The 12,551-nt window shown below is 55.7% G+C and overlaps 2 protein-coding genes across 2 annotated transcripts; one reads left to right on the top strand and one right to left on the bottom strand.

The window, feature by feature from the left end:
* Positions 1-4,677: 4,677 nt before the first annotated feature.
* On the top strand, positions 4,678-6,480 carry G6M90_00g009890 (uncharacterized protein; the record flags this gene model as incomplete). Its single annotated transcript, XM_014694041.1, has 2 exons — positions 4,678-5,077; positions 5,156-6,480. 2 exons carry the CDS (start codon positions 4,678-4,680, stop codon positions 6,478-6,480), a joined length of 1,725 nt encoding a protein of 574 aa, XP_014549527.1.
* A 2,731-nt stretch (positions 6,481-9,211) lies between these two features.
* G6M90_00g009880 (uncharacterized protein) lies at positions 9,212-10,657 on the bottom strand (the record flags this gene model as incomplete). The annotated part of the gene is made up of 4 exons (XM_014694042.2): positions 9,212-9,229; positions 9,294-9,462; positions 9,523-10,518; positions 10,626-10,657. 4 exons carry the CDS (start codon positions 10,655-10,657, stop codon positions 9,212-9,214), a joined length of 1,215 nt encoding a protein of 404 aa, XP_014549528.2.
* Between the last annotated feature and the right edge of the window lie 1,894 nt (positions 10,658-12,551).

Here is a 12,551-nt window from a genome sequence, read left to right as displayed (position 1 = left end):
ATCAGCCTGGGAATCCATCTCAAGGTTGCAGTGGTCAATTACAGGACATATTTACACAACATTTGAACTCGCATTCATGCGGCAGGGCGCCATGGCTTACTTGAACCGTGCGGGGGGATGTGGAGGTTGTATTGACTTGTTTTGGGCAGGAGAAACGGGCATAATTGTCCGATTTTCTTGGCGCAGAACAAATACGACGTGCCCAGAAGCTCCAGCACGACTTGACTGCAAACGGAACTTGAACCAGACAAGACCAAAACTACCCGCACATTTGCTTTCCTCACCAGACCAGAAGAGGCCTATTCTTAGTTGCACCGGCAGCGAGTGGCAAGCAAAAGGTTGCGTGGCCCATACGCTGCAGGTATGCGTAAACCACGGCGGATGCAAAGAAGCTAAAAATACTGATTTGTTTGTTCCTTTCTGTGGAGTGGCGCGAAGCGGAACGAGTCGTGCAACCCTACATCTCGATCTAACTGACTGTGGCCCTGGGCCATGTAGCTAGATGCGCGTGTATAGATCTTCGGAGTACGGAGTACAAGGGTTTGTGTTTTCGTCATGAAGCACGCCCGTTTGCTCAGTATGAGCAAGAGGCCCGTTACCGACGCAATCAAGTCCAAGCACCGAGCACACCGAAGGCATGGAACATGCCGCTCTCCATGTGTGCTAGTAGTATTACGGTTTGTCATCGAAATCAAATCAAGACAATGATGGGTCGGGCCAGGCGGCGCAACAAATCACTGAACGGCCAACCCTACGCAAGTTGTAGTACATACATACGTCCGAGTCTACGACTACGAATCAACAGCAGCCACCGAGCCAAAACCGCCCTGACGGAAGACGAAGTAGATTAAATAGAGAGGTGTCCACAGCCCACCTGCAAACACTTGGCGGTTATTGGTACAGAGCACAGCAGACTCCGGAGGGATATGACATATCACATCGTACCGAGTACCTTTCTCTGTGCTGTGCACAAGATGGCGAGCATGTCTTCGGGTATTGCGGGCTCATCTTGGACGGAGCATCTCGGGTTTCTCCGCCAGTTGGTAGGATACTGGTAGAACGGAAGCGAGACGCCCTGATTTCGAGACAGCCGAGGTGGTCTAATTGCCGAGACAGGTCCTGGACGAAGCGGAAGAAACTCAAAAGCCTTCCCGAAATTGATCTTGATATGACAAGGCTTAGCCTCATGTCTTGAGACCGTGCATTTTCGGGTAGCGAAACACCAAGTCTACTACCTACTGAAGGACCAACTCAGAACAGCGACTTGAAACAAACTTTAAAGTGGCAGTCGATAATACTGCAAGCGATCCAAGCTTTGGACCATGGGGCGCACTCCGCAGGTCGCTGGATCTGCAGATAAACTTATTTACTCCGTACTCCATATCCCAACGTTTCGTCAATATTGATCGGGGGGGCACTAGCCATGACCCGTGGGGAGTCTGGCATGTCAACAACATTGAACTCAAGCAGGCCCTGGGGTCTGTCCACGTCCAGGCACGCCCGTGAAGGAAAAATTTGATGGCGCTGCTCATTCTGTAGGCCCCGAAAGCCGCGCCCAGCCCAGCAGTCCCGGAGCACACACGGAGTCCGAAAGCCGCCTTGCGGCGAACAATGCCCTAGGCACAGATCCCTTTGACCAAATAAGCCTAGCCCAGGGTCCGTTTCTATCCATAATCGTTTTGAATTGGGGAAAATGCCGCCGGGTTAGGACCACAAAGGTGTACTGAAAACACGACGCGGCAGGGGGATTTGAGGCGGAGCTTTGCATGACCACGGCCGTTTATGACTGCGCAGCATGGTCGGTATTATTAGCAAAGTCAAGTGGCAGCAACTCGGCTGTCTGCTAGTTTGGTAGCGCAAGCTGGTATTCCCCGTACGGAGTACTCCGTACTCGGTAGTAAACATATATTCCGCATCAATATGTCTGGTACATCCGCAACCCTGGGGGAAACGTGCTTTGCTAGGTACAGGCTCCATGGGTTTGGAGCCCTTGTCTAGGAGCTGCAGAAACCAACCAGTATTAGAGCTCGAGCAGCCCCGGGTTGGGCGGAGCGGAAAGGAGTGGAGAGAAAGAGGCCGGAAAGAGGGCGAGGGAGAGAGAATGAAGACAATGAAGACGAGGGCCCCGTGGCTGCTACTTGACTGCTCTGAGCGACATGCATCGAGCTCGAAAGCTTCTTTTGGACATGGAGAGGATGGACAGTGGATCCGATGGCACACGCTTGATTATTATAGGCCTGGGCCGGCGGCGGTCGAGTTTCCGTCGGTTCGGTTTCTTCCTCCCACAGAAACGCGAAACTAAAAAACAGCTGGATGGACTTATGGTTGTCCCGCGACCTTGGAAGAGAGAGGCTGGGGTAGAGCCGGGAGCGAGGGCGTTGGGAGGAGAGACAGGGACAAGGACAAGAGAGGCGCGAATGGCAACATTGAACGTGTCGACGGCCAGCCAAGGGTCCCTTGCTGAGAAAAGGTCAAAGAGACGATATGAGAGCCATGTCGACGGTACAAGTATGATCTGGATCTCTTGGGCCCGGGGCTTTCCGTGCCATGGCCAAAGCTTGGCCTCCCGCTCTGGCCTCGTCGCCGTCGAGCTGTCCATCTATCTACCCGTCCGTTGCGAGAAGTTGAAACGTTCAAGCTATGTCTGTGTCCGAGGCCGTCAATTGGTTTGTTTCACCCGGCCCAGCTTGGTCTGCGTGCATGAATGGGCTCCAGGAGGAACAACAACAAAGCACGCAGCAACGACGTGCCGTGGCTCAGGCTCAGGCTCAGGGCCGTCGAATACTGTACGTCGCCCTCTCCTCTCAGATGCGTATACACGGAGTAGTATCTCGTCCGACCTTGATCTCGGTCGAATGCACCCTGACGGGCCGTTGAAACTACATATGTATCTTGTGCCGCCACCAGACCCTATGGTGATGCCACGGTCCGGCCCTCGCTGTTCTGCAAGTAGAATTTTTTAATTTTCTTTTTCTTTTTTTTGCAATCTGTCTGTCCTAGCCGACGGCATTTCTTTCGTCTGTTGGTTCTGGCAACCTGTCCAAATCGATAAACGCTCACCTCCTCTCTAAGCGCCAATGCGAGGAAACAAGAACAACGACAAGAAACAAAAAAGACATCACCAGGCGCAGGATATCACTACAATACTCGTGCATCTGCCACACAACACAGTGAGACATCGACTGCTGGCACCACAGCAAACGCCTAGGCAGGCTCGGTAGGCAAGGATCACCAGATTGCTCTGGCGAAGTGCGTCTGTCCACGTCAAGCAAAAGCAACCGGCATCGGCGTCAACTCTCACGTGCCCGGATCAGCATCACCACATCCGCAGGGCACAACTGCGCCTTGGTGTTTGGCCCAATTGAGCGAGGCACTTACCCGCTGGCTGTTGGATTGACGCAGAGACACACTGATACGTAGGCGACTGGTCGGTTGGCCTCTCCATTGGGCATACGCACACGCACACGCACACGCACGCTCGACAAAGGCAAGCAAGAAGCTGGGTGCCCTAAATTATCCAGCCCTCAGAGAAGAGACACCATTGACATTGACGGCTCCTGAGTGAGTCCTGGGCAGCTCTGGCCCAACCGGCATCGCGCCAACACGTGGAACTGCAACCCCCCCGGTCTACGGAGTACTACTGCACGCGTTGGGCGTTTTGCTCTTCCCGCCTCGCCTTGGATTGCGCCGGATTTCGATTCATGGCGAGTCGACGCCGCCGTTCATGTTTATAAACGGCCTGCTTCCGCCCCCTCCCGAGAAACGCATTCCGGAGCATTCTGTTCTGTCTTCTGTGTTCTGTTGCTGTTGGTGCCGTCTCCAGACATCCAACATTGAACACACGACACACCGTCCACCACCATCCGCAACCGTCCACCGCCGTCATCCACCTCACCTCCATCATCCCTCCCTCCACCCACACAGCATCTATTACCCCGGCGTCTTTGTCCTGCCATTGTGTCCGCACAAAGACCCAGCCCCGTGCGGGAACTAGGTCACAAATCCTTCAGCCTGCCGCTCCTCCAAGACACGCTTTGGCCTGCTTTGGTCTTGGGCCGTGGCCAAAAAGCAGAGCCCACTTTTCTCTCTTTTTTTTTTTTTTTGCCCTTCCACAAGTCTTCTACTCCGCAAGCCCAACCCAGTCGCGTCAAGACGCCAGAGTACTTGGGTACATCGGCACAAGCACTAAGGATTGTGCAAAGACCCGCCACCCGCCCACCTCAGCCATCGGCCTCCACCCCGAGGAACTGAGTCGAGCTGACCAGTCAAGTGTCTGCAAGTGGGGAACGCCTTTGGCCAGAAGGCTTCCAACAAAGACCCCACCAAAAGCCCACCTCTTGTCTGTTTCCCACTCAGTCGGTCACTTTTGGATCGATTCCTACGTCGGAGGCGCCCAAGAACCCGCATACAGCAGCCCGAACCTTCGCTGCCAGCAACTTGGTGGGTTCCAAAGAGTTCCAAGGACCGGCCTGTGACTTGTCTGTTCCGCACAGGTCCAGGGTTCTGCGCGGCGCCATATCTTCGCTCGCCTGCCCTCCCAGAGTTGCCTCCTCTCCTCCACGTCAACTCTATACTACTAGTACCTCACGACATATCGACACCGCCCGCACGATAGTTGACCAGTTCGCAAAGCCGCCAGCCACCGCTGTGTTCTCACAGCCCCGACGCTGTGCAGGCATGACGCCCAAACTCAAGCCTCTGCTCCTACCGCCGCTGGTCGAACAGCGATTTGGACTACGGACTGATCAGCAACAAGTCAAGGGACCGCCCGCCATGGCAACTCCCGACTATGGCGATCAATCATTCGTCTACTACACTACCAATTCCTCAGCATCCGACATCACCTCCCCCGTAACACCCATCTTCTCGCCCAAGGGCCACCAGAGATGCTCGAGCTCCACCTCGTCGCTGGAACTGCCCATGCAGCTGGCGCAGGAATGCCCAACCTCACCATCACAGGCCTCGAGCACCATGTCTAGCTTGCGACAGCTGCCTGATGTTGAAGAGGAACCGCTAGACCGCGGGGAGGACACAGCTACTCTTTCCGGTCAGCACTTTGGCCTGTACAGCTGCCTGTGTATGTGCCGTCACTGTATCCTGGTCGTGTTGGCCACTTGAGCACGAGAATCGTACTGACCAATATATTCTTCTGCAGGTGACCAGCCTTGTTCCCACCGCAACAGCTCAGAGGCAATATTCCCTTCTGATTTCGTCTCGGAGTGTGACATCGACTACGACATGGGCTTTTTGAGCGACACCGACTTCACCACGGACCCTCGCTACCCTCGAAAAAAGCGCACTACTACTGAAGCTGCTTTATCCGAGTTCACATCACGGCTGGGCGCTCGAATGCCTACTCTCAAGCGATGGCGGTCGAGTAAGCGTGCAGCTCCCAGAGCGTCGCCCACCACTGGGCTAACCCTGGAGAACGTGTTGGCTCGTGAGTCGATGAGCAGCCGTTCATCGTCCATGTCCTCGTCAACCCATTACCTTCCCGAGCGTGCTGCCGAGTCGATGCCACCGGTCCCGTCCAACCCAAGCATGTCTTTCTACAGCCTCAGCGATGGCGCGGGAACTGGACTTGGCATAGACATTACTCCCGAAGATCACTCTAATCTGGAACGCGATCGCGCCATGGCTACTACTCCTCTCCTCCCTCCCCTCCTCATCAACCCGCTCGCTTCGCCTCCGCGAGAGTCGCCGCTGCAGTCACCCAAAGTTGAAACAAGCCCAACCCCGGATGCTCCGCTGTCGCCTGTGTTTGGTGCGCCGGCGCAGTTCTCCCGACCACCGCTGAGCACTCGCCCATCCATGTCCTCTCTGCGAAATGTGTCCAGCAGCACAGAGCCGCCACTTCCGCTTCCCGCGATTTTGCAGGAGCATGACGAGTGGTCGGACAAACTTGGACACGCCAATTTCACCATCTCACCACAGCCGTACGAGCTGGAAACCATCAACCCAGAAACGATTGCCAAATTCCGGAATGACTGGGATCTGGCTCGCATAAATTACACGAAGCACTTGGTCAGGACTGGCGAAAATTATGGACAGACGAGCAAAATCTACAATCTCACCGAGCGGAAATGGGCCGAGGTGGAACTTCGCTGGCAGACAACGTTTGGAGACATTGTGAAAAACACTAGCCATTCAACCGCTGGATCCGTCAGCGAGTCCCGAAACCAGAGCCGGGGCCGGGGACGTGGCCGTTCTAGCAGCTCCAATGCCGCGGCGCTCGCGCGACTGCCAGCGCATGACGATCTTGTTGCCGAGCTCGAGTGGAGACGTCTGGAGGACTGCCTTCCGAGCGCCGTGCCGCAAATGTTGAAGTCACTTGACGCGGACGGCAAGTTCCCCGGCCGGGGTGACGAAGACATTGTTGGACCCATGCAACGGGATGCGGTAATGGTGCGTGCAAGAAGCGAAGATGCAAAGGGTCGGTTCTGGAAGACCCTAGCAGATCGGGTAGGACTGCGCAAATAGCGTGCCTCACGGCTGCATATGCCGTCAAGCCACCGCCGTCATTGCGATTTGAATTGGTGCCCTCAACAGCCTTGTTGAAGGCGAAATTGCGACCAAGCGAATCTTTTTGCGTCTTTTATTGCAGCCCGGCCTTTTTTTCCCCTTTGTTTTATGAAGCGACACAAAGAGATACCCCCACTACAGTCATTCCTTTTTTTTTTAATCGTATAACAACAGCTTGAGCGACCCCACTGGCGCCGAAAAGAAATTATTTAGATGGACAACCCAAAGGAAGGGTTCCTTTCGTGTTAATTACCTGTGTGTGAGATTTTGTATATGGAAGGAAAAAAAGGAAGGCGTTCAACTTAAGAGGAGTGTGCCACAAGGGAACCAAAAATTTTTAGACGTTGCCACAAGACGGAATCATGTAATGTCAGAGTAATGTTTTCAAACTATCATGAGGCGGGGGAAGAATGACGATGAAGTGGCAGCGGAATCAGGAAGGAGGTGGGAGACTGGGGACATGGATTCAGCTCCCGGATGACCCTCAGGGTCGTCAAGTGAAGAGCAATAAAAAATGAATGAACTTTGACTACTGTACTGCCTTGACCACTATTGACCTGGGTTGATTGTGTTGCATGGAAGCTGGGCAGGCCTCCCCGGCTCAGGGCGGATGGCCAAACGATGGTGATGCTCGCCGCCTAGATTGGACTGATGGCACTTGGTGTTGATTCTTGGGGACACATGGCTGGGGTCTAGATGTAGACGACGTGAAAAGCAACGGCATCATGTTCAAGGTGGGTATCATGGTTATCATGCCATGGACAGTCCAACCAGCAGGCACGGCAAGGGGCGGGTAATACAGCGAAGCAGCAACTCGCACGGGTCAAGTACCACATGAATGAATGACTTGGCTGTGGGCGACGGCTTCTCAAAGCATCCGGGCCTTTACCACACGCCTACGCGACAAACTACCTACTTGGTATGTAATACCCGGCGTGGTTCCCGGCGCCTATTGCGTACTTTCTTTCTCCCTTGGCTCCGCGTAGGACTTGAAACAACGAGGACAAGACAAGAGAAGAGAAGAGGAATCAACCCTGGGGGCTGGGTATACAGAGCCACGTGGCAGGGGACACGAAGTAAAAAGACGTCGAGGCCCGGGGCCCGGGGCACAGGAACAAGATTGAACAAGTCCAGGGACCGAGTTGACGTTTCATCTGACACCCGGTGACGCAGACGGCAGTCGATTTGATTGAGGAGCAAGAGTCGACGCACGGGTAGATACTAGTCGGCGGGTACGCCGTGCAACGGTGCATGGCGCGGGAGAGACCAGACCAGACGGGGCGCCGAGTCGACGATGCGTCCATCGTCAAGTCTCACCAGCCCCTTATCCCAGGGCGGGGGAGGGACTTGATGTGATGTGATGCTTTTTGACCCCAGCCGGTCATTGATGGGCCATGCGTGCTGTTGCACCGAGTCTACACGCGTTACAGGCGGGCAGTGCGAAAGCACCGGGCGTCTGCTGAAGAAGACGCACTGTCAATGGGTGATTCAATGCCCCGTGGGACAAAAGACGGGGGAGGGGGGGATGCACAAGCACGAGCACGAGCACGAGCACGAGCACGAGCACAAGTTGAGCACCTACATGTCAACTGGTACCGTAGGGACTCGGCAGCCAGTGAGTCGATGGGACGGACGAGGTTTGGCAGACCAGTTGACGGCGAGAAGGGGGGCACGGCACCTGGGGAAAAAAGGAACGAGGCACCCAGCCGGAGTGGCACACGCTGGTGGCACTGCGTCTTGTCGAGTGGCACGCTGGTTGCTGGCCGCGTTGAAGTAAATGCCGCCGCCGAACAGTGAAGAGATGGTGCAATCTTGAGGGGTTCAATCGCGGTTGGACAGAAGACGGGGAAGAGGGCGCTCGGTTCCGTCAATCGACTGGTGTCGAATCTTGTCCAGATGTCAGGTTCAGTGTTTCCAAGTTCGCTTAGACTTTCCGTTTGGACGGGCGTCGCATGGCGCAGCCAATGGCGGCGGCGGGCGGCTTCTGGGGTGAAACTCAAAACCAGCGTGGCCCGGACATCTGGACTCTCCAGTCTTGTTTCTTGTCTGGCATTGACGCTTGTGTATGCTGGTGGGCGGCGCGATCCGTGACTGGCGGTGGGTTTGGCGCCGGGGATGGCACCACTGGCACTGGCACTGGCACTGGGGTCATTGACTGTCTGGTCAATGCCGGCCGAGCTGGTCCACTTGTCGCGTGGCAGCCAGACGGGGGGCTTGGCGATGCCACCAGTGTGCGGGGAGGCATTCAATGGGCCCAGCCTGGCATTGATGACATCGATCTGCGTGGGGTCAATGGGACATGGTAAGAGACTGGGCGCGGGGGATCAAAATTGACCACGCTGCGATGGAGTGTCCTGGTGTTGATGTGAGCGACGCAAAGCGGCCATGGGATTGATGCGATCAATGATGGTCACGGTGGTGGGCGGGCCGTGACTGAGGTCAATTTGTTCACTTGGACCAGCTCGACTGGAGTGTAAATGTACCGCATACTTGGATTAGTTGGCATTCCTATAATTATACAATGGTTCTCCCTTTGATAAAAATTAAAAAATTAAAAAAAAAAAAAAAGGCAAGAGGAAAACAGAAAACCGCCCAGTATTAGATGTTGCTTGAAACCTTGGCTTAGTTCCGCGAAAACGCCCAGTTCGAGTTCATGTCTCCATGTCTCGAGCACTGCGCCCGGCAACCCTCACCGGTGCCATGAAGTCTTGCGCGTTTCCACAGTTAGACACGGAGGAGGGCATTCTGTCAATCAGGCGACCTGGACTTACATTGTCGAGCGTCAACCAACTCCAAACATCTTGGACAATGTAGAAATGGTCCATCAGCACCACCGCCCCCAGCTGGCGCCACATGTAAGGATACTCCTTGAGAAACGCGGCGTAGCTCAAGACGGCGTCCCAGAGATAATACACAAGTAGCAATGACCTGCGTGGCTCGCTGGCTCTTTAGAGAGGGAAACACACACACACGGGGGAAAGAAGTCGAGGGGCTGCTTACGCGAGTCTGGGATATGTCGAAAAGGACACGATCCACGCGAGAATATGAACCGCCGTGAGAACGGGCCGCAACACCCTCTCGATGGTCTTGCGGGCCACGTATGGGCTCTTCCAGATCTGGGGGACGTCCCGCAGGGTGCGGAGGAACGACTGGATGGTGCTTCGCTCCCAGCGAAAGGCCTGGTCGAAAAACGCGCGCCCGCTCTTGACCGTGGTCCGGCTCACCCTCGTCTCGGGCATGGCCTGGATGGCAATGTTCCAGTCGTGCTGCTGGAGCCACCTCGACGAGAAGGTGTCGTCGCCCGTGTCCAGCTTGAACCGCCCGAGCCAGTAGTCGTTGGTGAGGCCGTGCAGGAACCGGGCGTCGCGGAGGATCTCGCCGCGGAACAGGACCGTCGACCCGGCCAGCACCCAGCACCACCCGGCCGCGGCGTACACGGCCGCGAGGCCGCTGTTCCTCCGCCAGAGGGCCCTCGTCATGGCCGCCTCCCAGGGCGTCACGTCCCTGCTGTTGCGGCGCTGCGGCGGGATGTGCACGCCGAGCGCCGGCCCGACCGCCCCGACCGACTTGTCGTGGAAGCAGGGCAGCGCGCTGTCGAGGAACGCCTCGGGCCAGAGGATGTGGTCGTCGACGTTGACGATGATGCTGCCCGTGGCCGCCTCGACGCCCAGCCGGAACTGCTCGCGCTTGCTCGCCGCCGGCGCAAACAGCAGCCGGACCTGCGTCGCCGCGTCGGGGGGCAGCGCCGCCTCCCGGACCAGGCCCGCGACCTGCTCGCGCTCCTCCTCGACGCCGATGATGACAATCTCGCGCGGCTTGTTGGCGGCCCACGTCCGGAGGCACCCGGGGAACGACGCCTTGGTGCTGACCGTCGGCACGATGACGCTGACGTCCGACGCGGCCAGCTCGAAGCCCGGGCTGCCGACCTGCCGCTGCACCGGCCGGTACCTCTTGGACGCGCCCGACAGGATCCTGTTGTCAATGTACCCCCAGAGCCTGTAGCTGCCGTCAGTTGATCCGAGGCCTCGACTTTCGACTCGGACGGGTCACGGGTCACCCGGGGGGGGTGCATGAAAACATGCCGTCCTCGGTGCTTGACTTACCAGAATGCAACCAGCGTAGTGACGGCCGCCATTTGAATTGACCGGTTGACCTCACCTGGGCTCCCGAGCCACGGGCTATCTCTGTCTGACCTTGAGGATTGACCTCGAGACATTGAAAAGAATCGAAAAAAATTCTTCGAGGATATATGGACGGGCAGCAGCTCGATAACCGCCACGTGATGGTCTCACCCTGGCACAAACGAAAAAAAGCAAATGCATCGCCGTCACCAATCATGAAGCTTGGTTGAAAAATCATCTACGTAACCCTGCTCTCTGTGTCATGCAAGCAAAGTGAAGCTGCAGCGGATGCTCGGGATATGCATTGCTATTTTTTCCCTCCCCCCCCCAAACTGCATGTCGCGCCTCCGGAGCATGGACGGCAACATTCCGTTTCGCTGCTTCCTTTGCGTGCGCCGTGTCTCGACCAACCAACTTGGGACGGAGCCTTGTTTCCTACACTCTCATGTTCGTTGGTGGGACAGATGCTTTCGGACGCGATGAGATGGGCGCGACGGTGCTGTTGCCGCCGGCCGTGTTTGAGACCGGAGTAGTTGCGTGCCCGGGATGATGAGGGATGTGCCCGTAATGATTGACTGTGATTGACTTCTCCTGCTGGCCTCGAGGCTGTTGCTGTGGTATCTGATGATATCGTCTGAACGAGCAGTTGAGTCTGCCGCGCCGGCCGAGTTGCCGCAAAAGATACTCGGTAGACTTGGGAAACAATATACCGTGATGCAAATGGTATTTTTGCCAGATGAGCTGTTCTGCTTCTCTCGCACATCTCATGGTTCATGGCAGTGTGTTGGTGTACTCATGGCCATGATGAATAAAAATAAACGTGAGAGACGGAGCCTACACGCCGTAGATGATGTATCATGATACATAGTAATGCTTGAGACACTGGTGCTTGTGCATGAGAAGGGATGGTTGCCACGAAATGTCGGAGGCAGAGACGCCCGGATTCACACCGCGGTTCCAGAGTCAACGGACCATTGGCACGGCAGCGCTCAACTCGGAGAGCCAGCAGGCGTTGGGCATTCCAACTTGTCTCGGTTTCTCACATGTCTTGAGACCAACGGCGTGAGGGCCGTAACTGATCAGCATTGTCTGACTCGGTACATCGTCCATGCTTTGCCCCGGCGTGGCGCACAAGCTACATACATTGTTCTTGATTCATGTTCCAAAAACGGGATGCAGTTCCGAAACTCTCAGATTGTGGTGAAATTTGCCAATGGGGCGGGCAAGGAAAATTACCTGTAATGAGTATGCGGCCGGTGAAATGAGATTTCTCCATTCCATTGTCGGCGCCTTGTCGTCGTGAATGTCACGGTTGTTCACTTGTTGGTTAGACCAGACGTTTCGAAAATTTGTCATGGCCTGTCGGCGGACGTGCGGAGAGCCGGATCCGTTTCTTGGGCTTCAAGACTTGGCTTCATTTTCCAGATGCAAACCTTGCAGTGAGGCTACGCCGAAAGTCGCAACATTGAACATTGTCGGATGGGGACTGGTGATGTCTGGTAGAACTTGATGTGTGAGTTTGGGCGTACCAGTCAACAGCACTGGGCGATCACGGCAGGGGACTTTCACGAAATTATGGACATGAGACAATAGTATATACCGACTACTTGGGGCTGCGATAAATCCAACACGCGTTGTATCTGGCGCTACGTCATGACGTCTCTTTCGTCCCATCTTGGCTGTCCTGTTGACAGACTCGCAGTACTGCCATCAACACACCCAATCCGGATAACAACATTGAAGTTTCCAAGTTGCAAACTTCTCCACAGGACATGTTGGAATGCGGAACCAGTCAGTGCTTCTAGCCTAAATGTCAAGTTTCCCTGACCGCGGATCCAGACCGTCCCATCATCATCTCGAAGGCGGGGGCCGCTGGCGATCACTACTCCATTGAGATGCCAATCGTAA

This window comes from Metarhizium brunneum, chromosome 1, assembly GCF_013426205.1.
Source record: "Metarhizium brunneum chromosome 1, complete sequence".
NCBI lineage: Eukaryota > Fungi > Ascomycota > Sordariomycetes > Hypocreales > Clavicipitaceae > Metarhizium > Metarhizium brunneum.
Note: the sequence above shows the minus strand (reverse complement) of the source record. Positions and strands in the feature narration are given on the sequence as shown.